The sequence below is a fragment of the Carcharodon carcharias genome (assembly GCF_017639515.1).
Source record: "Carcharodon carcharias isolate sCarCar2 chromosome 38 unlocalized genomic scaffold, sCarCar2.pri SUPER_38_unloc_2, whole genome shotgun sequence".
NCBI classification, from domain to species: Eukaryota; Metazoa; Chordata; class Chondrichthyes; order Lamniformes; family Lamnidae; genus Carcharodon; species Carcharodon carcharias.
Genome location: NW_024470786.1, coordinates 2,017,733 through 2,044,235, shown reverse-complemented (window position 1 = coordinate 2,044,235; position 26,503 = coordinate 2,017,733). Strand labels below are relative to the sequence as shown.

The following is a 26,503-nucleotide window of genomic DNA, read 5'->3' as shown; positions in this document are numbered from 1 at the left end:
CATGTTGCGTTCTGATCATGATATAAATCCACCAATCACTCGCGCGGGATCGGGCAGACAGATTGCGGGTTTATTTATTCAGACTCGACACGCGTGGCTACAAAATGTGGAAAGCGCGAACTCTCACAGCCGTGCAGAGCCGTGCGCATGCGCTCCACTCAAAGGTACAAGTGAGACCAAGACCGGACTGCTTGACACACTTCCCTTCCACTGATGTCACGCTGCCCACCTGGGAGGGAATATATTTCGGCAGGCCTCCCCCCCCCGCCAACCCCCCACCCCCCCACCAGGGTGGTACGACCAGCTGCTCGCCCAGGAAAAGCAGCGCGTGGTGCTCGTGGAACGCAGTGCAAGGTCTGGTGGAGCGGTGAGGAGGGATCTGGCGAACGCCCGGGTCCGCCTGTGGTGCTTCGGGTCGCCGCGTGGGAAACGTGGGAATCGTTGCTTCTTGAGACCCGGGATCCTCAAGCAAGTCCAGCCAGGTTCGCCGGAATCCTGAACGCGGGTTGGGGGGGCGGTGGGGGTTGTGGTCTGACTCGTGGCCGGGCAGGTTGGGTCCTTGGGGGGTTCTTTCGAACGTTCGGACGGTGTTGGGTCCAAGATGGCTGGAGGGCGTCCGGCATCTCTCTCTCTCTGTCTCTGCCTCTCGCTCGTCCGAACCTTTGCTCTGCGCTGTCCGATGTTCTTGGCGCTCATGGGGGTCATTGGGTACGTGTGCAGTGGACCTAGGATCCCGTCCCAAGCACCTTGGAAGCCTCCTTTATCCCCCCACCCCCACCCACCCCAGCCGCTCTCCCACCAGCCACCCCCTCGCATCCCTCCGACCCTGGTTCTTCCTCCTCTCGAGGGGAGGGTGGTTGGTGGGGGGGTTGTGAGGGGGAAACCGTTCATTCGAAATTCAGGAGCAGTCAGGTTTCAAAGCGGTTATAAACGGACTCCACCAGCGACAGCACATCCTGCCAGGGAAATGTTCCTCTCATCGCAGAGTCTACGTCCTGCGGGTAGAGGTGAGAGTGGAGGGAGAGGGGGGCAAGAGAGAGGGAGGGAGGGAGGAAGGGAGGGGGGGGGGTGGGTGATGGGGCAAGAGAAAGAGAGGTGGTCAGTTTTCACACAGTCACTCCCTCCCGGCTCAAGTGAGATGCCGATCGCTGCGGCAGGAAGAATGAAACAGCAGAGCGTCACTAAAACCGGAAAAGATCACTCTGAGGTGCAGAGGGATCTGGGTGTCCTAGTGCGTGAGTCACTCAAAGTTAGTCCGCAGGCGCAGCAAGTAACGAGAAAGGTTAGTGGGACGTTCCCCTTCATCACGAGAGGGATTCAACGAGAAAGGGAGCACGTTGTGCTGCAGTTACACGGGGCGTTGGTGGGATTGTATCTCGAAGACTCTGTGGAGCTTTGGTCCCCTTATGTAAGGAAGGGTGTCAACGCGTCGGGAGGTGGTTCAGAGGAGGTTTTACTAGATCGACGCCCGGAATGAGCGGGTTGTCCGATGAGGGAAGGTTGGACAGACTGGGCTTGTTCCCGCTGGAGTTTAGCAGAGTGAGGGACGATCGGATTGAAGTGTACAAGATCCTTAATGGCCTGGACAAGGTGGACGTGGAAAGGGTCTATCCTCTTGGATGTGAGTCCAGGACGAGGGCGGACTGGTTTAAAATTAGGGGGTCGCCCTATTAGGGCAGAGTTGAGGGTAATTTTTACCCCTCCAAGGGTGGTGCGGGGAGACTGTCTGCCTCAGGAGGAGGGGGGCATGGAGTAGTTTCAAGTCTGAGGTACAGAGGATCCTGTCGGGCAAGAGAATCGAAGGTTATTGGAGGTAGAAGGGAAGGTGGAAATCGAAACATAAGATTGTCATATTGAATAGAGGAGCAGACCTGAGGGGCCGAATGGTCTAATCCTGGTCCTGCTCCTAATGTTCAGTCTTCCCACAATCACCACCCCACCACTCCCCACGTCTGCATCTTTCACTCCCCCATAGTCATTTTGTTCGGGACAGTGTAGAGGGAGCTTTACTCTGTATCTAACCCCGTGCTGTTCCTGTCCTGGGAGTGTTTGATGGGGACAGTGTAGAGGGAGATTTACTCTGTATCTAACCCCGTGCTGTACCTGTCCTGGGAGTGTTTGATGGGGACAGTGTAGAGGGAGATTTACTCTGTATCTAACCCCGTGCTGTTCCTGTCCTGGGAGTGTTTGATGGGGACAGTGTAGAGGGAGATTTACTCTGTATCTAACCCCGTGCTGTACCTGTCCTGGGAATGTTTGATGGGGACAGTGTAGAGGGAGCTTTACTCTGTACCTAACCCCGTGCTGTACCTGTCCTGGGAGTGTTTGATGGGGACAGTGTAGAGGGAGATTTACTCTGTATCTAACCCCGTGCTGTACCTGTCCTGGGAGTGTTTGATGGGGACAGTGTAGAGGGAGATTTACTCTGTATCTAACCCCGTGCTGTACCTGTCCTAGGAGTGTTTGATGGGGACAGTGTAGAGGGAGATTTACTCTGTATCTAACCCCGTGCTGTACCTGTCCTGGGAGTGTTTGATGGGGACAGTGTAGAGGGAGATTTACTCTGTATCTAACCCCCGTGTTGTACCTGTCCTGGGAGTGTTTGATGTGGACAGAGTAGAGGGATCTTTACTCTGTATCTAACCCCGTGCTGTACCTGTCCTGGGAGTGTTTGATGGAGACAGTGTAGAGGGAGAATTACTCTGTATCTAACCCCGTGCTGTACCTGTCCTGGGAGTGTTTGATGGAGACAGTGTAGAGGGAGAATTACTCTGTATCTAACCCCGTGATGTACCTGTCCTGGGAGTGTTTGATGGAGACAGTGTAGAGGGAGAATTACTCTGTAACTAACATCGTGCTGTTCCTGTCCTGGGAGAGTTTGATGGGGACAGTGTAGAGGGTGATTTACTCTGTATCTAACCCCGTGCTGTACCTGTCCTGGGAGTGTTTGATGGGGACAGTGTAGAGGGAGCTTTACTCTGTATCTAACCCCGTGCTGTACCTGTCCTGGGAGTGTTTGATGGGGACAGTGTAGAGGGAGATTTACTCTGTATCTAACCCCGTGCTGTACCTGTCCTGGGAGTGTTTGATGGGGACGGTGTAGAGGGAGATTTACTCTGTATCTAACCCCGTGCTGTACCTGTCCTGGGAGTCTTTGATGGGGACAGTGTAGAGGGAGATTTACTCTGTATCTAACCCCGTGCTGTACCTGTCCTGGGAGTGTTTGATGGGGACAGTGTGGAGGGAACTTTACTCTGTATCTAACCCTATGCTGTACCTGTCCTGGGAGTGTTTGATGGAGACAGTGTAGAGGGAGAATTACTCTGTATCTAACCCCGTGATGTACCTGTCCTGGGAGTGTTTGATGGAGACAGTGTAGAGGGAGAATTACTCTGTAACTAACATCATGCTGTTCCTGTCCTGGGAGAGTTTGATGGGGACAGTGTAGAGGGTGATTTACTCTGTATCTAACCCCGTGCTGTACCTGTCCTGGGAGTGTTTGATGGGGACAGTGTAGAGGGAGCTTTACTCTGTATCTAACCCCATGCTGTACCTGTCCTGGGAGTGTTTGATGGGGACAGTGTAGAGGGAGATTTACTCTGTATCTAACCCCATGCTGTACCTGTCCTGGGAGTGTTTGATGGGGACAGCGTAGAGGGAGCTTTACTCTGTATCTAAATCCGTGCTGTACCTGTCCTGGGAGTGTTTGATGGGACAGTGTAGAGGGAGATTTACTCTGTATCTAAATCCGTGCTGTACCTGTCCTGGGAGTGTTTGATGGGACAGTGTAGAGGGAGATTTACTCTGTATCTAACCCCGTGCTGTACCTGTCCTGGGAATGTTTGATGGGGACAGTGTGGAGGGAACTTTACTCTGTATCTAACCCCCCGTGTTGTACCTGTCCTGGGAGTGTTTGATGGGGACAGTGTTGAGGGAGCTTTACTCTGTATCTAACCCCGTGCTGTACCTGTCCTGGGAGTGTTTGATGGGGACAGTGCAGAGGGAGATTTACTCTGTATCTAACCCCGTGCTGTACCTGTCCTGGGAGTGTTTGATGGGGACAGTGAAGAGGGAGCTTTATTCTCTAACTAACATCGTGATGTTCCTGTCCTGGGAGTGTTTGATGGGGACATTGTAGAGGGAGATTTACTCTGTATCTAACCCCGTGCTGTACCTGTCCTGGGTGTGTTTGATGGGGTTAATGTAGAGGGAGCTTTACTCTGTATCTAACCACATGCTGTACCTGTCCTGGGAGTGTTTGATGGGGACAGTGTAGAGGGAGATTTACTCTGTATCTAACCCCGTGCTGTACCTGTCCTGGGAATGTTTGATGGGGACGGTGTAGAGGGAGATTTACTCTGTATCTAACCCCGTGCTGTACCTGTCCTGTGAATGTTTGATGGGGACGGTGTAGAGGGAGATTTACTCTGTATCTAACCCCGTGCTGTACCTGTCCTGGGAGTGTTTGATGGAGACAGTGTAGAGGGAGATTTACTCTGTATCTAACCCCGTGCTGTACCTGTCCTGGGAGTGTTTGATGGGGACAGTGTAGAGGGAGATTTACTCTCTATCTAACCCTGTGTTGTATCTGTGCTGGGAGTGTTTGATGTGGACAGTGTAGAGGGAGTTTTACTCTGTATCTAACCCCGTGCTGTACCTGTCCTGGGAGTGTTTGATGGGGACAGTGAAGAGGGAGCTTTACTCTGTATCTAACATCGTGCTGTTCCTGTCCTGGGAGTGTTTGATTGGACAGTGTAGAGGGAGCTTTACTCTGTATCTAACCCCGTGCTGTACCTGTCCTGGGAGTGTTTGATGGGGACAGTGTGGAGGGAGATTTACTCTGTATCTAACCCTGTGCTGTACCTGTCCTGGGAGTGTTTGATGGGGACAGTGTGGAGGGAGATTTACTCTGTATCTAAACCCGTGCTGTACCTGTCCTGGGAGTGTTTGATGGGACAGTGTAGAGGGAGATTTACTCTGTATCTAACCCCGTGCTGTACCTGTCCTGGGAGTGTTTGATGGGGACAGTGTGGAGGGAACTTTACTCTGTATCTAACCCCCCGTGTTGCACCTGTCCTGGGAGTGTTTGATGGGGACAGTGTAGAGGGAGCTTTACTCTGTATCTAACCCCGTGCTGTACCTGTCCTGGGAGTGTTTGATGGGGACAGTGTAGAGGGAGATTTACTCTGTATCTAACCCTGTGCTGTTCCTGTCCTGGGAGTGTTTGATGGGGACAGTGAAGAGGGAGAATAACTCTGTATCTAAGCCCGTGCTGTACCTGTCCTGGGAGTGTTTGATGGGGACATTGTAGAGGGAGCTTTACTCTGTATCTAACCCCGTGCTGTACCTGTCCTGTGAATGTTTGATGGGGACGGTGTAGAGGGAGATTTACTCTGTATCTAACCCCGTGCTGTACCAGTCCTGGGAATGTTTGATGGGGACATTGTAGAGGGAGATTTACTCTGTATCTAACCCCGTGCTGTACCTGTCCTGGGAGTGTTTGATGGGGACATTGTAGAGGGAGATTTACTCTGTATCTAACCCTGTGCTGTACCTGTCCTGTGAATGTTTGATGGGGACGGTGTAGAGGGAGATTTAGTCTGTATCTAACCCCGTGCTGTACCTGTCCTGGGAGTGTTTGATGGGGACAGTGTAGAGGGAGATTTACTCTCTATCTAACCCTGTGTTGTATCTGTGCTGGGAGTGTTTGATGTGGACAGTGTAGAGGGAGTTTTACTCTGTATCTAACCCCGTGCTGTACCTGTCCTGGGAGTGTTTGATGGGGACAGTGTAGAGGGAGATTTACACTGTATCTAACACCGTGCTGTACCTGTCCTGGGTGTGTTTGATGGGGACAGTGTAGAGGGAGCTTTACTCTGTATCTAAATCCGTGCTGTACCTGTCCTGGGAGTGTTTGATGGGGACAGTGTGGAGGGAACTTTACTCTGTATCTAACCCTATGCTGTACCTGTCCTCGGAGTGTTTGATGGGGACAGTGCAGAGGGAGATTTACTCTGTATCTAACCCCGTGCTATACCTGTCCTGGGAGTGTTTGATGGGGACAGTGTAGAGGGAGATTTACTCTGTATCTAACCCTGTGCTGTTCCTGTCCTGGGAGTGTTTGATGGGGACAGTGTAGAGGGAGATTTACTCTGTATCTAACCCCGTGCTGTACCTGTCCTGGGAGTGTTTGATGGGGTTAGTGTAGAGGGAGATTTACTCTGTATCTAACATCGTGCTGTTCCTGTCCTGGGAGTGTTTGATGGGGTTAGTGTAGAGGGAGATTTACTCTGTATCTAACATCGTGCTGTACCTGTCCTGGGAGTGTTTGATGGGGACAGTGTAGAGGGAGATTTACTCTGTATCTAACCCCGTGCTGTACCTGTCCTGGGAGTGTTTGATGGGGACAGTGTAGAGGGAGATTTACTCTCTAACTAACATCGTGATGTTCCTGTCCTGGGAGTGTTTGGTGGGGACAGTGTAGAGGGAGATTTACTCTGTATCTAACCCTGTTTTGTACCTGTGCTGGGAGTGTTTGATTGGGACACTGTAGAGGGAGATTTACTCTGTATCTAACCCCGTGCTGTACCTGTCCTGGGAGAGTTTGATGGGGACAGTGTAGAGGGAGATTTACTCTGTATCTAACCCCGTGCTGTACCTATCCTGGGAGTGTTTCATGGCGACAGTGCAGAGGGAGATTTACTCTGTATCTAACCCCGTGCTGTTCCTGTCCTGGGAGTGTTTGATGGGGTTAATGTAGAGGGAGCTTTACTCTGTATCTAACCCCGTGCTGTACCTGTCCTGGGAGTGTTTGATGGGGACAGTGTAGAGGGAGATTTACTCTGTATCTAACCCCGTGCTGTACCTGTCCTGGGAGTGTTTGATGGGGAACGTGTAGAGGGAGCTTTACTCTGTATCTAACCCCGTGCTGTACCTGTCCTGGGAGTGTTTGATGGGGACAGTGTAGAGGGAGATTTACTCTGTATCTAACCCCGTGCTGTACCTGTCCTGGGAGTGTTTGATGGGGACAGTGTAGAGGGAGATTTACTCTGTATCTAACCCCGTGCTGTACCTGTCCTGGGAGTGTTTGATGGGGACAGTGAAGAGGGAGATTTACTCTGTATCTAACCCCGTGCTGTACCTGTCCTGGGAGTGTTTGATGGGGACAGTGTAGAGGGAGCTTTACTCTGTATCTAACCCCGTGCTGTACCTGTCCTGGGAGTGTTTGATGGGGACAGTGTAGAGGGAGATTTACTCTGTATCTAACACCGTGCTGTACCTGTCCTGGGAGTGTTTGATGGGGACAGTGTGGAGGGAGATTTACTCTGTATCTAACCCCGTGCTGTACCTGTCCTGGGAGTGTTTGATGGGGACAGTGTGGAGGGAGATTTACTCTGTATCTAACCCCGTGCTGTACCTGTCCTGGGAGTGTTTGATGGGGACAGTGTAGAGGGAGATTTACTCTGTATCTAACCTCGTGCTGTACCTGTCCTGGGAGTGTTTGATGGGGACAGTGTAGAGGGTGCTTTACTCTGTATCTAACATCGTGCTGTTCCGGTCCTGGGAGTGTTTGATGGGGACAGTGTACAGGGAGATTTACTCTGTATCTAACCCTGTTTTGTACCTGTGCTGGCAGTGTTTGATTGGGACACTGTAGAGGGAGATTTACTCTGTATCTAACCCCGTGCTGTACCTGTCCTGGGAGTGTTTGATGGGGACAGTGTAGAGGGATCTTTACTCTGTATCTAACCCCGTGCTGTACCTGTCCTGGGAGTGTTTCATGGCGACAGTGCAGAGGGAGATTTACTCTGTATCTAACCCCGTGCTGTACCTGTCCTGGGAGTGTTTGATGGGGACTGTGTAGAGGGTGCTTTAATCTGTATCTAACCCCGTGCTGTACCTGTCCTGGGAGTGTTTGATGGGGACAGTGTAGAGGGAGCTTTACTCTGTATCTAACCCCGTGCTGTACCTGTCCTGGGAGTGTTTGATGGGGACAGTGCAGAGGGAGATTTACTCTGTATCTAACCCCGTGCTGTACCTTTCCTGGGAGTTTTTGATGGGGAAAGTGAAGAGGGAGCTTTACTCTGTATCTAACCCCGCGCTGTACCTGTCCTGGGAGTGTTTGATGGGGACAGTGCAGAGGGACATTTACTCTGTATCTAACCCCGTGCTGTACCTGTCCTGGGAGCGTTTGATGGGGACGGTGCAGAAGAAGCTTTACACTGTATCTAACCCCGTGCTGTACCTGTCCTGGGAGTGTTTGATGGGGACAGTGCAGAGGGAGATTTACTCTGTATCTAACCCCGTGCTGTACCTGTCCTGGGAGCGTTTGATGGGGACGGTGCAGAAGAAGCTTTACACTGTATCTAACCCCGTGCTGTACCTGTCCTGGGAGTGTTTGATGGGGACAGTGCAGAGCGAGATTTAGTCTGTACCTAACCCCGTGCCATACCTGTCCTGGGAGTGTTTGATGGTGACAGTGTAGAGGGAGATTTACTCTGTATCTAACCCCGTGCTGTACCTGTCCTGGGAGTGTTTGATGGTGACAGTTTAGAGGGAGATTTACTCTGTATCTAACCCCGTGCTGTACCTGTCCTGGGAGTGTTTGATGTGGACAGTGTATAGGGAACTTTACTCTGTATCTAACCCCGTGCTGTACCTGTCCTGGGAGTGTTTGATGGGGACAGTGTAGAGGGAGATTTACTCTGTATCTAACCCCGTGCTGTACCTGTCCTGGGAGTGTTTGATGGGGACAGTGTAGAGGGAATTTTACTCTGTATCTAACCCCATGCTGTAACTGTCCTGGGAGTGTTTGATGGGGAAAGTGTAGAGGGAGATTTACTCTGTATCTAACCCCGTGCTGTACCTGTCCTGGGAGTGTTTGATGGGGACGCTGTAGAGTGAGCTTTACTCTGTATCTAACATCGTGCTGTTCCTGTCCTGGGAGTGATTGATAGGGACAGTGTAGAGGGAGATTTACTCTGTATCTAACCCCGTGCTGTACCTGTCCTGGGAGTGTTTGATGGGGAAAGTGAAGAGGGAGCTTTACTCTCTAACTAACATCATGCTGTTCCTGTCCTGGGAGTGTTTGATGGGGACAGTGTAGAGGGAGATTTACTCTGTATCTAACATCGTGCTGTTCCTGTCCTGGGAGTCTTTGATGGGGACAGTGTAGAGGGAGATTTACTCTCTATCTAACCCTGTGTTGTATCTGTGCTGGGAGTGTTTGATTGGGACAGTGTAGACGGAGTTTTACTCTGTATCTAACCCCGTGCTGTACCTGTCCTGGGAGTGTTTGATGGGCACAGTGTAGAGGCAGCTTTACTCTGTATCTAACCCCGTGCTGTACCTGTCCTGGGAGTGTTTGATGGGGACAGTGTAGAGGGAGCTTTACTCTGTATCTAACCCCGTGCTGTACCTGTCCTGGGAATGTTTGATGGGGACAGTGTAGAGGGAGATTTACTCTGTATCTAACCCCGTGCTGTACCTGTCCTGGGAGTGTTTGATGGGGACAGTGTAGAGGGAGATTTACTCTGTATCTAACCCCGTGCTGTACCTGTCCTGGGAGTGTTTGATGGGGACAGTGTGGAGGGAACTTTACTCTGTATCTAACCCTATGCTGTACCTGTCCTGGGAGTGTTTGATGGGGACAGTGTAGAGGGAGATTTACTCTGTATCTAACCCCGTGCTGTACCTGTCCTGAGAGTGTTTGATGGGGACAGTGCAGAGGGAGATTTACTCTGTATCTAACCCCGTGCTATACCTGTCCTGGGAGGGTTTGATGGGGACAGTGTAGAGGGAGATTTACTCTGTATCTAACCCTGTGCTGTACCTGTCCTGGGAGTGTTTGATGGGGACAGTGCAGAGGGAGATTTACTCTGTATCTAACCCCGTGCTGTACCTGTCCTGGGAGTGTTTGATGGGGACAGTGTAGAGGGAGATATACTCTGTATCTAACCCTGTGTTGAACATGTGCTGGCAGTGTTTGATGGGGACAGTGCAGAGGGAGATTTACTCTGTATCTAACCCCGTGCTGTACCTGTCCTGGGAGTGTTTGATGGGGACAGTGCAGAGTGAGATTTACTCTGTATCTAACCCCGTGCTGTACCTGTCCTGGGAGTGTTTGATGGGGACAGTGCAGAGGGAGATTTACTCTGTACCTAACCCCGTGCTGTACCTGTCCTGGGAGTTTTTGATGGGGACAGTGTAGAGGGAGCTTTACTCTGTATCTAACCCCCGTGTTGTACCTGTCCTGGGAGTGTTTGATGTGGACAGAGTAGAGGGAGATTTACTCTGTATCTAACCCCGTGCTTTACCTGTTCTGGGAATGTTTGATGGGAATGGTGTAGAGGGAGCTTTACTCTGTATCTAACCCCGTGCTGTACCTGGCCTGGGAGTGTTTGAAGGGGACAGTGTAGAGGGAGAATTACTCTGTATCTAACCCCGTGCTGTACCTGTCCTGGGAGAGTTTGATGGGGACGGAGTAGAGGGAGTTTTACTCTGTATCTAACCCCGTGCTGTACCTGTCCTTGGAGTGTCTGATGGAGACAGTGTAGAGGGAGAATTACTCTGTATCTAACCCCGTGCTGTACCTGTCCTGGGAGTGTTTGATGGGGACAGTGTAGAGGGAGATTTACTCTGTATCTAACCCCGTGCTGTACCTGTCCTTGGAGTGTTTGATGGGGACGGTGTAGAGGGAGATTTACTCTGTATCTAACCCCGTGCTGTACCTGTCCTGGGAGTGTTTGATGGGGACAGTGTAGAGGGAGATTTACTCTGTATCTAACCCCGTGCTGTACCTGTCCTGGGAGCGTTTGATGGGGACAGTGTGGAGGGAACTTTACTCTGTATCTAACCCTATGCTGTACCTGTCCTGGGAGTGTTTGATGGGGACAGTGTAGAGGGAGATTTACTCTGTATCTAACATCGTGCTGTTCCTGTCCTGGGAGTGTTTGATGGGGTTAGTGTAGAGGGAGATTTACTCTGTATCTAACCCCGTGCTGTACCTGTCCTGGGAGTGTTTGATGGGGACAGTGTAGAGGGAGATTTACTCTGTATCTAACCCCGTGCTTTACCTGTTCTGGAAATGTTTGATGGGGACAGTGTAGAGGGAGATTTACTCTGTATCTAACCCTGTTTTGTACCTGTGCTGGGAGTGTTTGATTGGGACAGTGTAGAGGGAGAATTACTCTGTATCTAACCCCGTGCTGTACCTGTCCTGACAGTGTTTGATGGGGACAGTGTAGAGGGAGATTTACTCTGTATCTAACCCTGTTTTGTACCTGTGCTGGGAGTGTTTGATTGGGACAGTGTAGAGGGAGAATTACTCTGTATCTAACCCCGTGCTGTACCTGTCCTGACAGTGTTTGATGGGGACAGTGTAGAGGGAGATTTACTCTGTATCTAACCCCGTGCTGTACCTGTCCTGGGAGTGTTTGATAGGGACAGTGAAGAGGGAGATTTACTCTGTATCTAACCCCCATGCTGTACCTATCCTGGGAGTGTTTGATGGGGACAGTGTAGAGGGAGCTTTACTCTGTATCTAACCCCGTGCTGTACCTGTCCTGGGAGTGTTTGATGGGGATAATGTAGAGGGAGATTTACTCTGTATCTAACCCCGTGCTGTACCTATCCTGGGAGTGTTTGATGGGGACAGTGTAGAGGGAGCTTTACTCTGTATCTAACCCCATGCTGTACCTGTCCTGGGAGTGTTTGATGGGGACAGTGAAGAGGGAGATTTACTCTGTATCTAACCCCGTGCTGTACCTGTCCTGGGAGTTTTTGATGGGGAAAGTGAAGAGGGAGATTTACTCTGTATCTAACCCCGTGCTGTACCTGTCCTGGGAGTGTTTGATGGGGTTAGTGTAGAGGGAGATTTACTCTGTATCTAACCCCGTGCTGTACCTGTCCTGGGAGTGTTTGTTGGGGACAGTGTAGAGGGAGCTTTACTCTGTATCTAACATCGTGCTGTTCCTGTCCTGGGAGTTTTTGATGGGGACAGTGTAGAGGGAGATTTACTCTGTATCTAACCCCGTGCTGTACGTGTCCTGGGAGTGTTTGATGGGGACAATGCAGAGGGAGATTTACTCTGTATCTAACCCCGTGCTGTACCTGTCCTGGGAGTGTTTGATGGGGACAGTGCAGAGCGAGATTTACTCTGTACCTAACCCCGTGCCATACCTGTCCTGGGAGTGTTTGATGTGGACAGTGCAGAGGGAGATTTACTCTGTATCTAACATCGTGCTGTTCCTGTCCTGGGAGTGTTTGATGTGGACAGTGCAGAGGGAGATTTAATCTGTATCTAACCCCGTGCTGTACCTGTCCTGGGAGTGTTTGATGTGGACAGTGTAGAGGGAGCTTTACTCTGTATCTAACCCCGTGCTGTACCTGTCCTGGGAGTGTTTGATGGGGACAGTGTAGAGGGAGATTTACTCTGTATCTAACCCCGTGCTGTACCTGTCCTGGGAGTGTTTGATGGGGACAGTGTAGAGGGAGATTTACTCTGTATCTAACCCTGTGTTGTACCTGTGCTGGGAGTGTTTGATTGGGACACTGTAGAGGGAGATTTACTCTGTATCTAACCCCGTGCTGTACCTGTCCTGGGAGTGTTTGATGGGGACAGTGTAGAGGGAGATTTACTCTGTATCTAACCCCGTGCTGTACCTGTCCTGGGAGTGTTTGATGGGGACAGTGTAGAGGGAGATTTACTCTGTATCTAACCCCGTGCTGTACCTGTCCTGGGAGTGTTTGATGGGGACTGTGTAGAGGGTGCTTTAATCTGTATCTAACCCCGTGCTGTACCTGTCCTGGGAGTGTTTGATGGGGACTGTGTAGAGGGAGCTTTACTCTGTATCTAACCCCGTGCTGTACCTGTCCTGGGAGTGTTTGATGGGGACTGTGTAGAGGGAGCTTTACTCTGTATCTAACCCCGTGCTGTACCTGTCCTGGGAATGTTTGATGGGGACAGTGCAGAGGGAGATTTACTCTGTATCAAACCCGGTGCTGTACCTTTCCTGGGAGTTTTTGATGGGGAAAGTGAAGAGGGAGCTTTACTCTGTATCTAACCCCGCGCTGTACCTGTCCTGGGATTGTTTGATGGGGATAATGTAGAGGGAGCTTTACTCTGTATCTAACCCCCGTGCTGTACCTGTCCTGGGAGAGTTTGATGGGGACAGTGCAGAGCGAGATTTAGTCTGTACCTAACCCCGTGCCATACCTGTCCTGGGAGTGTTTGATGGTGACAGTGTAGAGGGAGATTTACTCTGTATCTAACCCCGTGCTGTACCTGTCCTGGTAGTGTTTGATGGTGACAGTTTAGAGGGAGATTTACTCTGTATCTAACCCCGTGCTGTACCTGTCCTGGGAGTGTTTGATGTGGACAGTGCAGAGGGAGATTTACTCTGTATCTAACCCCGTGCTGTACCTGTCCTGGGATTGTTTGATGGGGACAGTGTAGAGGGAGATTTACTCTGTATCTAACCCCGTGCTTTACCTGTCCTGGGAGTGTTTGATGGGGACAGTGTAGAGGGAGTTTTACTCTGTATCTAACCCCATGCTGTAACTGTCCTGGGAGTGTTTGATGGGGAAAGTGTAGAGGGAGATTTACTCTGTATCTAACCCCGTGCTGTACCTGTCCTGGGAGTGTTTGATGGGGACAGTGTAGAGTGAGCTTTACTCTGTATCTAACATCGTGCTGTTCCTGTCCTGGGAGTGATTGATAGGGACAGTGTAGAGGGAGATTTACTCTGTATCTAACCCCGTTCTGTACCTGTCCTGGGAGTGTTTGATGGGGAAAGTGAAGAGGGAGCTTTACTCTCTAACTAACATCGTGCTGTTCCTGTCCTGGGAGTGTTTGATGGGGACAGTGTAGAGGGAGATTTACTCTGTATCTAACATCGTGCTGTTCCTGTCCTGGGAGTCTTTGATGGGGACAGTGTAGAGGGAGATTTACTCTCTATCTAACCCTGTGTTGTATCTGTGCTGGGAGTGTTTGATTGGGACAGTGTAGAGGGAGTTTTACTCTGTATCTAACCCCGTGCTGTACCTGTCCTGGGAGTGTTTGATGGGGACAGTGTAGAGGCAGCTTTACTCTGTATCTAACCCCGTGCTGTACCTGTCCTGGGAGTGTTTGATGGGGACAGTGTAGAGGGAGCTTTACTCTGTATCTAACCCCGTGCTGTACCTGTCCTGGGAATGTTTGATGGGGACAGTGTAGAGGGAGATTTACTCTGTATCTAACCCCGTGCTGTACCTGTCCAGGGAGTGTTTGATGGGGACAGTGTAGAGGGAGATTTACTCTGTATCTAACCCCGTGCTGTACCTATCCTGGGAATGTTTGATGGGGACAGTGTGGAGGGAACTTTACTCTGTATCTAACCCTATGCTGTACCTGTCCTGGGAGTGTTTGATGGGGACAGTGTAGAGGGAGATTTACTCTGTATCTAACCCCGTGCTGTACCTGTCCTGAGAGTGTTTGATGGGGACAGTGCAGAGGGAGATTTACTCTGTATCTAACCCCGTGCTATACCTGTCCTGGGAGTGTTTGATGGGGACAGTGTAGAGGGAGATTTACTCTGTATCTAACCCTGTGCTGTACCTGTCCTGGGAGTGTTTGATGGGGACAGTGTAGAGGGAGCTTTACTCTCTAACTAACCCCGTGCTGTACCTGTCCTGGGAGTCTTTGATGGGGACAGTGTAGAGGGAGATTTACTCTGTATCTAACCCCGTGCTGTACCTGTCCTGGGAGTGTTTGATAGGGACAGTGAAGAGGGAGATTTACTCTGTATCTAACCCCCATGCTGTACCTATCCTGGGAGTGTTTGATGGGGACAGTGTAGAGGGAGATTTACTCTGTATCTAACCCCGTGCTGTACCTGTCCTGGGAGTGTTTGATGGGGACAGTGTAGAGGGAGATTTACTCTGTATCTAACCCCGTGCTGTACCTGTCCTGGGAGTGTTTGATGGGGACAGTGTAGAGGGAGATTTACTCTGTATCTAACACCGTGCAGTTCCTGTCCTGGGAGTGTTTGATGGGGACAGTGTAGAGGGAGATTTACTCTGTATCTAACCCTGTGCTGTTCCTGTCCTGGGAGTTTTTGATGGGGACAGTGTAGAGGGAGATTTACTCTGTATCTAACCCCGTGCTGTACGTGTCCTGGGAGTGTTTGATGGGGACAATGCAGAGGGAGATTTACTCTGTATCTAACCCCGTGCTGTACCTGTTTTGGGAGTGTTTGTTGGGGACAGTGCAGAGCGAGATTTACTCTGTACCTAACCCCGTGCCATACCTGTCCTGGCAGTGTTTGATGGTGACAGTGTAGAGGGAGATTTACTCTGTATCTAACCACGTGCTGTACCTGTCCTGGGAGTGTTTCATGTGGACAGTGCAGAGGGAGATTTACTCTGTATCTAACCCCGTGCTGTACCTGTCCTGGGAGTGTTTGATGTGGACAGTGTAGAGGGAGATTTACTCTGTATCTAACCCCGTGCTTTACCTGTCCTGGGAGTGTTTGATGGGGACAGTGTAGAGGGAGTTTTACTCTGTATCTAACCCCATGCTGTAACTGTCCTGGGAGTGTTTGATGGGGACAGTGTAGAGGGTGCTTTACTCTGTATCTAACATCCTGCTGTTCCTGTCCTGGGAGTGTTTGATGGGGACAGTGTAGAGGGAGATTTACTCTGTATCTAACCCTGTGTTGTACCTGTGCTGGGAGTGTTTGATGGGGACAGTGCAGAGGGAGATTTACTCTGTATTTAACCCCGTGCTGTAACTGTCCTGGGAGTGTTTGATGGGGACAGTGTAGAGGGAGCTTTACTCTGTATCTAACCCCGTGCTGTAACTGTCCTGGGAGTGTTTGATGGGGACAGTGCAGAGGGAGATTTACTCTGTATCTAACCCCGTGCTGTACCTGTCCTGGGAGTGTTTGATGGGGACAGTGCAGAGGGAGATTTACTCTGTATCTAACATCGTGCTGTTCCTGTCCTGGGAGTGTTTGATTGGGACAGTGTAGAGGGAGATTTACTCTGTATCTAACCCCGTGCTGTACCTGTCCTGGGAGTGTTTGATGGGGAAAGTGTAGCGGGAGATTTACTCTGTATCTAACCCCGTGCTGTACCTGTCCTGGGAGTGTTTGATGGGGAAAGTGTAGCGGGAGATTTACTCTGTATCTAACCCCGTGCTGTACCTGTCCTGGGAGTGTTTGATGGGGACAGTGAAGAGGGAGATTTACTGTGTATTTAACCCCGTGCTGTACCTGTCCAGGGAGTGTTTGATGGGGACAGTGTAGAGGGAGATTTACTCTGTATCTAACCCCATGCTGTACCTGTCCAGGGAGTGTTTGATGGGGACAGTGTAGAGGGAGATTTACTCTGTATCTAACCCCGTGCTGTACCTGTCCTGGGAGTGTTTGATGGGGACAGTGTAGAGGGAGATTTACTCTGTATCTAACCCCGTGCTGTACCTGTCCTGGGAGTGTTTGATGGGGACAGTGTAGAGGGAGATTTACTCTGTATCTAACACCGTGCTGTACCTGTCCTGGGAGTGTTTGATGGGGACAGTGTAGAGGGAGATTTACTCTGTATCTAACCCCTTGCTGTACCTGTCCTGGGAGTGTTTGATGGGGACAGTGCAGAGGGAGATTTACTCTGTATCTAACCCCGTGCTGTACCTGTCCTGGGAGTGTTTGATGGGGACAGTGCAGAGGGAGATTTACTCTGTATCTAACCCCGTGCTGTACCTGTCCTGGGAGTGTTTGATGGGGACAGTGTAGAGGGAGATTTACTCTGTATCTAACCCCGTGCTGTACCTGTCCTGGGAGTGTTTGATGGGGACAGTGTAGAGGGAGCTTTACTCTGTATCTAACCCCGTGCTGTACCTGTCCTGGGAGTGTTTGATGGGGACAGTGTAGAGGGAGATTTACTCTGTATCTAACCCCGTGCTGTACCTCTCCTGGGCGTATTTGGTGGGGACAGTGTAGAGCGAGCTTTACTCTGTATCTAACCCTGTGCTGTACCTGTCCTGGGAGTGTTTGATGGGGACAGTGTAGAGCGAGCTTTACTCTGTATCTAACCCCGTGCTGTACCTGTCCTGGGAGTGTTTGATGGGGACGGTGCAGAAGGCGCTTTACACTGTATCTAACCCTGTGCTGTACCTGTCCTGGGAGTGTTTGAAGGCTACAGTGCAGAGGGAGATTTACTCTGTACCTAACCCCGTGCTGTACCTGTCCTGGGAGTGTTTGATGTGGACAGTGTAGAGGGAGATTTACTCTGTATCTAACCCCGTGCTGTACCTGTCCTGGGAGTGTTTGATGGGGAAAGTGAAGAGGGAGCTTTACTCTGTATCTAACATCGTGCTGTTCCTGTCCTGGGAGTTTTTGATGGGGACAGTGTAGAGGGTGATTTACTCTGTATCTAACCCCGTGCTGTACCTCTCCTGGGGGTATTTGGTGGGGACAGTGTAGAGCGAGCTTTACTCTGTATCTAACGCTGTGCTGTACCTGTCCTGGGAGTGTTTGATGGGGACAGTGTAGAGGGAGATTTACTCTGTATCTAACCCCGTGCTGTACCTGTCCTGGGAGTGTTTGATGGGGAAAGTGAAGAGGGAGCTTTACTCTGTATCTAACATCGTGCTGTTCCTGTCCTGGGAGTGTTTGATGGGGACAGTGTAGAGGGAGATTTACTCTGTATCTAACATCGTGCTGTTCCTGTCCTGGGAGTGTTTGATGGGGACAGTGTAGAGGGAGATTTACTCTGTATCTAACCCCTGTGTTGTACCTGTCCTAGGAGTGTTTGATGTGGACAGTGTAGAGGGAACTTTACTCTGTATCTGACCCCGTGCTGTACCTGTCCTGGGAGTGTTTGATGGGGACAGTGTAGAGGGAGATTTACTCTGTATCTAACCCTGTGTTGTACCTGTGCTGGGAGTGTTTGATTGGGACAGTGTAGAGGGAGCTTTACTCTGTATCTAACCCCGTGCTATACCTGTCCTGGGAGTGTTTGATGGGGACAGTGTAGAGGGAGATTTACTCTGTATCTAACCCCGTGCTGTACCTCTCCTGGGGGTATTTGGTGGGGACAGTGTAGAGCGAGCTTTACTCTGTATCTAACCCTGTGCTGTATGTGTCCTGGGAGTTTTTGATGGGTCAGTGTAGAGGGAGATTTACTCTGTATCTAACCCCGTGCTGTACCTGTCCTGGGAGTGTTTGATGGGGACGGTGCAGAAGGCGCTTTACACTGTATCTAACCCCGTGCTGTACCTGTCCTGGGAGTGTTTGATGGGGACAGTGAAGAGGGAGATTTACTCTGTATCTAACCCCGTGCTGTACCTGTCCTGGGAGTGTTTGATGGGGACAGTGTAGAGGGAGATTTACTCTGTATCTAACCCCGTGCTGTACCTGTCCTGGGAGTGTTTGATGGGGACAGTGTAGAGGGAGCTTTACTCTGTATCTAACACCGTGCTGTACCTGTCCTGGGAGTGTTTGATGGGGACAGTGTAGAGGGAGATTTACTCTGTATCTAACCCCGTGCTGTACCTGTCCTGGGAGTGTTTGATGGGGACAGTGTAGAGGGAGATTTACTCTGTATCTAACCCCGTGCTGTACCTGTCCTGGGAGTGTTTGATGGGGACAGTGTAGAGGGAGATTTACTCTGTATCTAACCCCGTGCTGTACCTGTCCTGGGAGTGTTTGATGGGGACAGTGTAGAGGGAGCTTTACTCTGTATCTAACCCCGTGCTGTACCTGTCCTGGGAGTGTTTGATGGGGACAGTGTAGAGGGAGATTTACTCTGTATATAACCCCATGCTGTACCTATCCTGGGAGTGTTTGATGGGGACAGTGTAGAGGGAGATTTACTCTGTATCTAACCCCGTGCTGTACCTGTCCTGGGAGTGTTTGATGGGGACAGTGCAGAGCGAGCTTTACTCTGTATCTAACCCCGTGCTGTATCTGTCCTGGGAGTTTTTGATGGGTCAGTGTAGAGGGAGAATTACTCTGTATCTAACCCCGTGCTGTACCTGTCCTGGGAGTGTTTGATGGGGACGGTGCAGAAGGCGCTTTACTCTGTATCTAACCCCGTGCTGTACCTGTCCTGGGAGTGTTTGATGGGGACAGTGTAGAGGGTGATTTACTCTGTATCTAACCCCGTGCTGTACCTGCCCTGGGAGTGTCTGATGGGGACGGTGTAGAGGGAGCTTTACTCTGTATCTAACCCCGTGCTGCACCTGTCCTGGGAATGTTTGATGGGGAAAGTGAAGAGGGAGCTTTACTCTGTATCTAACCCCGTGCTGTACCTGTCCTGGGAGTGTTTGATGGGGACAGTGTAGAGGGAGATTTACTCTGTATCTAACATCGTGCTGTTCCTGTCCTGGGAGTGTTTGATGGGGACAGTGTAGAGGGAGATTTACTCTGTATCTAACCCCGTGCTGTACCTGTCCTGGGAGTGTTTGATGGGGACAGTGTAGAGGGAGATTTACTCTGTATCTAACCCCGTGCTGTACCTGTCCTGGGAGTGTTTGATGGGGACAGTGTAGAGGGAGATTTACTCTGTATCTAACATCGTGCTGTTCCTGTCCTGGGAGTGTTTGATGGGGACAGTGTAGAGGGAGATTTACTCTGTATCTAACCCCGTGCTGTACCTGTCCTGGGAGTGTTTGATGTGGACAGTGTAGAGGGAGATTTACTCTGTATCTGACCCCGTGCTGTACCTGTCCTGGGAGTGTTTGATGGGGACAGTGTAGAGGGAGATTTACTCTGTATCTAACCCTGTGCTGTACCTGTCCTGGGAGTGTTTGATGGGGACAGGGTAGAGGGAACTTTACTCTGTATCTAACCCCGTGCTGTACCTGTCCTGGGAGTGTTTGATGGGGACAGTGTGGAGGGAGCTTTACTCTGTATCTAACCCCGTGCTGTACCTGTCCTGGGAGTGTTTGATGGCAACAGTGTAGAGGGAGCTTTACTCTGTATCTAACCCCATGCTGTACCTGTCCTGGGAGTGTTTGATGGGGACAGTGTAGAGGGAGATTTACTCTGTATCTAACCCCGTGCTGTACCTATCCTGGGAGTGTTTGATGGGGACAGTGTAGAGGGAGATTTACTCTGTATCTAACCCCCGTGTTGTACCTGTCCTGGGAGTGTTTGATGGGGACAGTGCAGAGGGAGATTTACTCTGTATCTAACCCCGTGCTGTACCTCTCCTAGGGGTATTTTTTGGGGACAGTGTAGAGCGAGCTTTACTCTGTATCTAACCCCGTGCTGTACCTGTCCTGGGAGTGTTTGATGGGGACAGTGTAGAGGGAGAATTACTCTGTATCTAACCCCGTGCTGTACCTGTCCTGGGAGTGTTTGATGGGGACAGTGTGGAGGGAACTTTACTCTGTATCTAACCCCGTGCTGTACCTGTCCTGGGAGTGTTTGATGGGGACAGTGTAGAGGGAGATTTACTCTGTATCTAACCCCGTGCTGTACCTGTCCTGGGAGTGTTTGATGGGGACAGTGTAGAGGGAGATTTACTCTGTATCTAACCCCGTGCTGTACCTGTCCTGGGAGTGTTTAATGGGGACAGTTTAGAGGGGATTTACTCTGTATCTAACCCCGTGCTGTACCTGTCCTGGGAGTCTTTGATGGGGACAGTGTAGAGCGAGCTTTACTCTGTATCTAACCCTGTGCTGTATCTGTCCTGGGAGTTTTTGATGGGTCAGTGTAGAGGGAGATTTACTCTGTATCTAACCCCGTGCTGTACCTGTCCTGGGAGTGTTTGATGGGGACAGTGCAGAGGGAGATTTACTCTGTATCTAACCCCGTGCTGTACCTGTCCTGGGAGTGTTTGATGGGGACAGTGTAGAGGGAGATTTACTCTGTATCTAACACCATGCTGTACCTGTCCTGGGAGTGTTTGATGGGGATAGTGTAGAGGGAGCTTTACTCTGTATCTAACCCCGTGCTGTACCTGTCCTGGTAGTGTTTGATGGGGATGGTGTAGAGGGAGAATTACTCTGTATCTAACCCCATGCTGTACCTATCCTGGGAGTTTTTGATGGGGACAGTGTAGAGGGAGATTTACTCTGTATCTAACCACTTGCTGTACCTCTGCCTGGGAGATTTTGATGGCGACAGTGTAGAGGGAGATTTACTCTGTATCTAACCCCGTGCTGTACCTGTCCTGGGAGTGTTTGATAGGGACAGTGAAGAGGGAGATTTACTCTGTATCTAACCCCATTGCTGTACCTGTCCTGGGAGTGTTTGATGGGGACAGTGTAGAGGGAGATTTACTCTGTATCTAACCCCGTGCTGTACCTGTCCTGGGAGTGTTTGATGGGGATAATGTAGAGGGAGATTTACTCTGTATCTAACCCCGTGATGTACCTCTCCTGGGGGTATTTGGTGGGGACAGTGTAGAGGGAGCTTTACTCTGTATCTAACCCCGTGCTGTGCCTGTCCTGGGAGTTTTTGATGGGTCAGTGTAGAGTGAGATTTACTCTGTGTCTAACTCCGTGCTGTACCTGTCCTGGGAGTGTTTGATGGGGACAGTGTAGAGGGAGATTTACTCTGTGTCTAACTCCGTGCTGTACCTGTCCTGGGAGTGTAGGTGAGTGACTCTCTCTGAGCACATCCTGCCTGATACTCACCATGAGGGGTTCGATTCCTACGCTCTGCAACACGTTGAAAGCCAGCGTCAGATTCCGCTCCTGCGAAATAGGATTTTAGAATAATAATCAAAGTGCTGTGGGAACAGGGTGTCTGCTGCTGTATCCCGATCTGCGGCAGAGGGAAATATTCACACCGCCCTCAGCCCGGTGTGCAATGGAACTCAAACTGTGATAAGACATGGAGAAAATCATATTCCTGCTACCATCCCCAACCAGTGTGCCATTGTTCCCACACACCCGAGTTTGGCTCACTTAGTTTTCAGGCCGCCAGTGGAACCAACCCTTCCTGGTTGTGTGCGGTGCCGCACTGTGTGTGACATTGGCTAACCCCCACTAGGCCCCAGATGGAGCCTCCCTCTCCTGACTGTGTGGGCCTATCAGTACCACACCAGGTGTGACATTGGCTAACTCACACTAGGCCGCAGATGGAGCCTCCCTTTCCTGACTGTGTGGGCCTATCAGTACCACACCAGGTGTGACATTGGCTAACCCCCGCTAGGCCGCAGATGGAGCCTCATATTCCTGACTGTGTGGGCCTATCAGTACCACACCAGGTGTGACATTGGCTAACTCACACTAGGCCGCAGATGGAGCCTCCCTCTCCTGACTGTGTGGGCCTATCAGTACCATACCAGGTGTGACATTGGCTAACTCACAATAGGCCGCAGATGGAGCCTCCCTTTCCTGACTGTGTGGGCCTATCAGTAACACACTGGGGATGAGATTAGCTAACTCACACTAGGCCGCAGATGGAGCCTCATATTCCTGACTGTGTGGGCCTATCAGTACCACACCAGGTGTGACATTGGCTAACCCCCACTAGGCCCCAGATGGAGCCTCCCTTTCCTGACTTGGTGGGCCTATCAGTACCACACCAGGTGTGACATTGGCTAACTCACACTAGGCCGCAGATGGAGCCTCCCTCTCCTGACTGTGTGGGCCTATCAGTACCACACCAGGTGTGACATTGGCTAACTCACACTAGGCCGCAGATGGAGCCTCCCTCTCCTGACTGTGTGGGCCTATCAGTACCATACCAGGTGTGACATTGGCTAACTCACACTAGGCCGCAGATGGAGCCTCCCTTTCCTGACTGTGTGGGCCTATCAGTACCACACCGGGGATGAGATTAGCTAACTCACACTAGGCCGCAGATGGAGCCTCCCTTTCCTGACTGTGTGGGCCTATCAGTACCACACCAGGTGTGACATTGGCTAACCCCCACTAGGCCCCAGATGGAGCCTCCCTTTCCTGAATGTCTGGGCCTATCAGTACCATACCAGGTGTGACATTGGCTAACTCACACTAGGCCGCAGATGGAGCCTCCCTTTCCTGACTGTGTGGGCCTATCAGTACCACACCGGGGATGAGATTAGCTAACTCACACTAGGCCGCAGATGGAGCCTCCCTTTCCTGACTGTGTGGGCCTATCAGTACCACACCAGGTGTGACATTGGCTAACTCACACTAGGCCGCAGATGGAGCCTCCCTTTCCTGAATGTCTGGGCCTATCAGCACCAGACGAGGGGGCGAGATTAGCTAAGTCAGCACCAGGCCGGGTTTGAAGCCTGGGCCTTTCCTGATCTGTGGTACAGGAGTGGTTGAAATCGGTTCCGAGCTGCTATAAGCTGAGAGTTCTCTCTCACCTGGTGCTGTGCATGGAGCTCCTGGTATGGGATTTGATCTGGGAGGTAAGTGTGAAGCAGAGCACAGAGAGCCAGGCCATCACTCCAACTGCTACTGAAATTGGTGATGTCGATGTTCTGGAAAGGCAAATTGAGGAAGAGTCAGGCTTAGTGTCCAGGGCCCGGGCATTGGGTGATGGGGTTTCCAGCAGTCACAGTTCAGAGAGAAGCGTGCGGAAGAGAGAGAGAGAGAGACAGAGGGAGAGAGACAGAGAGAGAGACAGAGAGCAAGATGCAGAGCGAGAGAAAGAGAAAGACAGAGATAGAAGGAGAGAGAAAGAGAGAGAGGGAGAGACGGAGAGAGATAGAGGGTGAGAAAGAGACATAGATAGAGATAGAGAGCAAGAGAGACAGAGAGAGAGAGGGATAGAGAGAGAGAGGGATAGAGAGAGAGGGAGAGACGGAGAGAGATAGAGAGTGAGAAAGAGAAATAGAGAGCGAGAGAGACAGAGAGAGAGAGGGATAGAGAGAGATAGAGATTGAGAGAAAGAGAGAGAGACACAGAGATAGAAAGAGAGAGACAGAGAGAGAGAGAGTCAGAGAGAGAGGGAGAGATCGAGAGAGATAGAGAGTGAGAGAGAGACAGAGAGAGGGAGACAGAGAGGAAGAGACGGAGAGATAGAGTTCAAAATCGAGAGAGAGAGAAAGAGAGAGAGACAGAGAGACAGAGAGAGATAAAGAGACAGACAAAGAGAGAGAGTCAGAGAGAGAGGTAGAGAGAGAAAAAGAGAGATGGAGAGAGAGAGGGAGGAAGAGAAACTGAGAGACAGAAAGGGAGACAGAACGGGAGAAATAGAGAGAGTGACGGAGAAACAGATAGAGAGAGAGAGATAAAGAGTTAGAGAAGAGAGAGAGTAAAGCTGAGGGGGAGAGAGAGAGAGTCAGGGCGAGAGAGAGATCGGACACTGACCTGATATCCCGCTGTCTTCATCTTGCTCCATTTGAGCAGAGTGTTTCTCTTTGAACCTCCTGAGCGCTTCACCAGGTCAGAGAGAGGCTCCTTCAGCTTCACACTGCAAGAGAAACACCAGAGCTCAAGAAACACCCACACACCCAGTCCCAGAGGGGAAAGGACAGTGTATCTAACGCACAGTGACACCCGGTCCCAGAGGGGGAAAGGACAGTGTATCTAACGCACTGTGACACCCGGTCCCAGAGGGGGAAAGGACAGTGTATCTAACGCACTGTGACACACAGTCCCAGAGGGGGAAAGGACAGTGTATCTAACGCACTGTGACACCCGGTCCCAGAGGGGGAAAGGACAGTGTATCTAACGCACTGTGACACCTGGTCCCAGAGGGGGAAAGGACAGTGTATCTAACGCACTGTGACACCCGGTCCCAGAGAGGGAAAGGACAGTGTATCTAACGCACTGTGACACCCGGTCCCAGAGGGGGAAAGGACAGTGTATCTAACGCACTGTGACACCCGGTCCCAGAGGGGGAAAGGACAGTGTATCTAACGCACTGTGACACCCGGTCCCAGAGGGGGAAAGGACAGTGTATCTAACGCACTGTGACACCCGGTCCCAGAGGGGGAAAGGACAGTGTATCTAATGCACTGTGACACCCGGTCCCAGAGGGGGAAAGGACAGCGTATCTAACGCACTGTGACACACAGTCCCAGAGGGGGAAAGGACAGTGTATCTAACGCACTGTGACCCCCGGTCCCAGAGGGGGAAAGGACAGTGTATCTAACGCACTGTGACACCCGGTCCCAGAGGGGGAAAGGACAGTGTATCTAACGCACTGTGACACCCGGTCCCAGAGGGGGAAAGGACAGTGTATCTAACGCACTGTGACACCCGGTCCCAGAGGGGGAAAGGACAGTGTATCTAACGCACTGTTACACCCGGTCCCAGAGGGGGAAAGGACAGTGTATCTAATGCACTGTGAACCCGGTCCCAGAGGGGGAAAGGACAGTGTATCTAACGCACTGTGACACCCGGTCCCAGAGGGGGAAAGGAGAGTGTATCTAACGCACTGTGACACCCGGTCCCAGAGGGGGAAAGGACAGTGTATCTAATGCACTGTGACACCCGGTCCCAGAGGGGGAAAGGACAGTGTATCTAACGCACTGTGACACACGGTCCCAGAGGGGGAAAGGACAGTGTATCTAACGCACTGTGACACCTGGTCCCAGAGGGGGAAAGGACAGTGTATCTAACGCACTGTGAAACCCTGTCCCAGAGGGGGAAAGGACAGTGTATCTAACGCACTGTGACACCCGGTCCCAGAGGGGGAAAGGACAGTGTATCTAACGCACTGTGACACACAGTCCCAGAGGGGGAAAGGACAGTGTATCTAACGCACTGTGACACCCGGTCCCAGAGGGGGAAAGGACAGTGTATCTAACGCACTGTGACACCCGGTCCCAGAGGGGGAAAGGACAGTGTATCTAACGCACTGTGACACCCTGTCCCAGAGGGGGAAAGGACAGTGTATCTAACGCACTGTGACACCCAGTCCCAGAGGGGGAAAGGACAGTGAATCTAACGCACTGTGACACCCAGTCCCAGAGGGGGAAAGGACAGTGTATCTAACGCACTGTGACACCCGGTCCCAGAGGAGGAAAGGACAGTGTATCTAACGCACTGTGACACCCGGTCCCAGAGGAGGAAAGGACAGTGTATCTAACGCACTGTGACACCCGGTCCCAGAGGGGGAAAGGACAGTGTATCTAACGCACTGTGACACCCAGTCCCAGAGGGGGAAAGGACAGTGTATCTAACGCACTGTGACACCCGGTCCCAGAGGGGGAAAGGACAGTGTATCTAACGCACTGTGACACACAGTCCCATAGGGGGAAAGGACAGTGTATCTAACGCACTGTGACATCTGGTCCCAGAGGGGGAAAGGACAGTGTATCTAACGCACTGTGACATCTGGTCCCAGAGGGGGAAAGGACAGTGTATCTAACGCACTGTGACACCCGGTCCCAGAGGGGGAAAGGACAGTGTATCTAACGCACTGTGACACCCAGTCCCAGAGGGGGAAAGGACAGTGTATCTAACGCACTGTGACACCCAGTCCCAGAGGGGGAAAGGACAGTGTATCTAACGCACTGTGAAACCCGGTCCCAGAGGGGGAAAGGACAGTGTATCTAACGCACTGTGACACCTGGTCCCAGAGGGGGAAAGGACAGTGTATCTAATGCACTGTGAACCCGGTCCCAG

At 51.2% G+C, this 26,503-nt stretch overlaps 1 protein-coding gene across 1 annotated transcript in view; it reads right to left on the bottom strand.

The window, feature by feature from the left end:
* Positions 1 to 267: 267 nt before the first annotated feature.
* Positions 268 to 26,503, bottom strand: part of si:ch211-195o20.7 (cytospin-B) — a 69,562-nt gene continuing 43,326 nt past the window's right edge. The window contains exons 9-12 of the mRNA XM_041182132.1: positions 24,239 to 24,341; positions 23,290 to 23,406; positions 21,623 to 21,682; positions 268 to 995 (exon numbers count right to left, since the gene is read on the bottom strand). Coding sequence (XP_041038066.1) covers positions 909 to 995; positions 21,623 to 21,682; positions 23,290 to 23,406; positions 24,239 to 24,341 — 367 coding nt within the window. The 3' untranslated portion in view covers positions 268 to 908. The remainder of the gene's footprint in view (positions 996 to 21,622; positions 21,683 to 23,289; positions 23,407 to 24,238; positions 24,342 to 26,503) is intronic.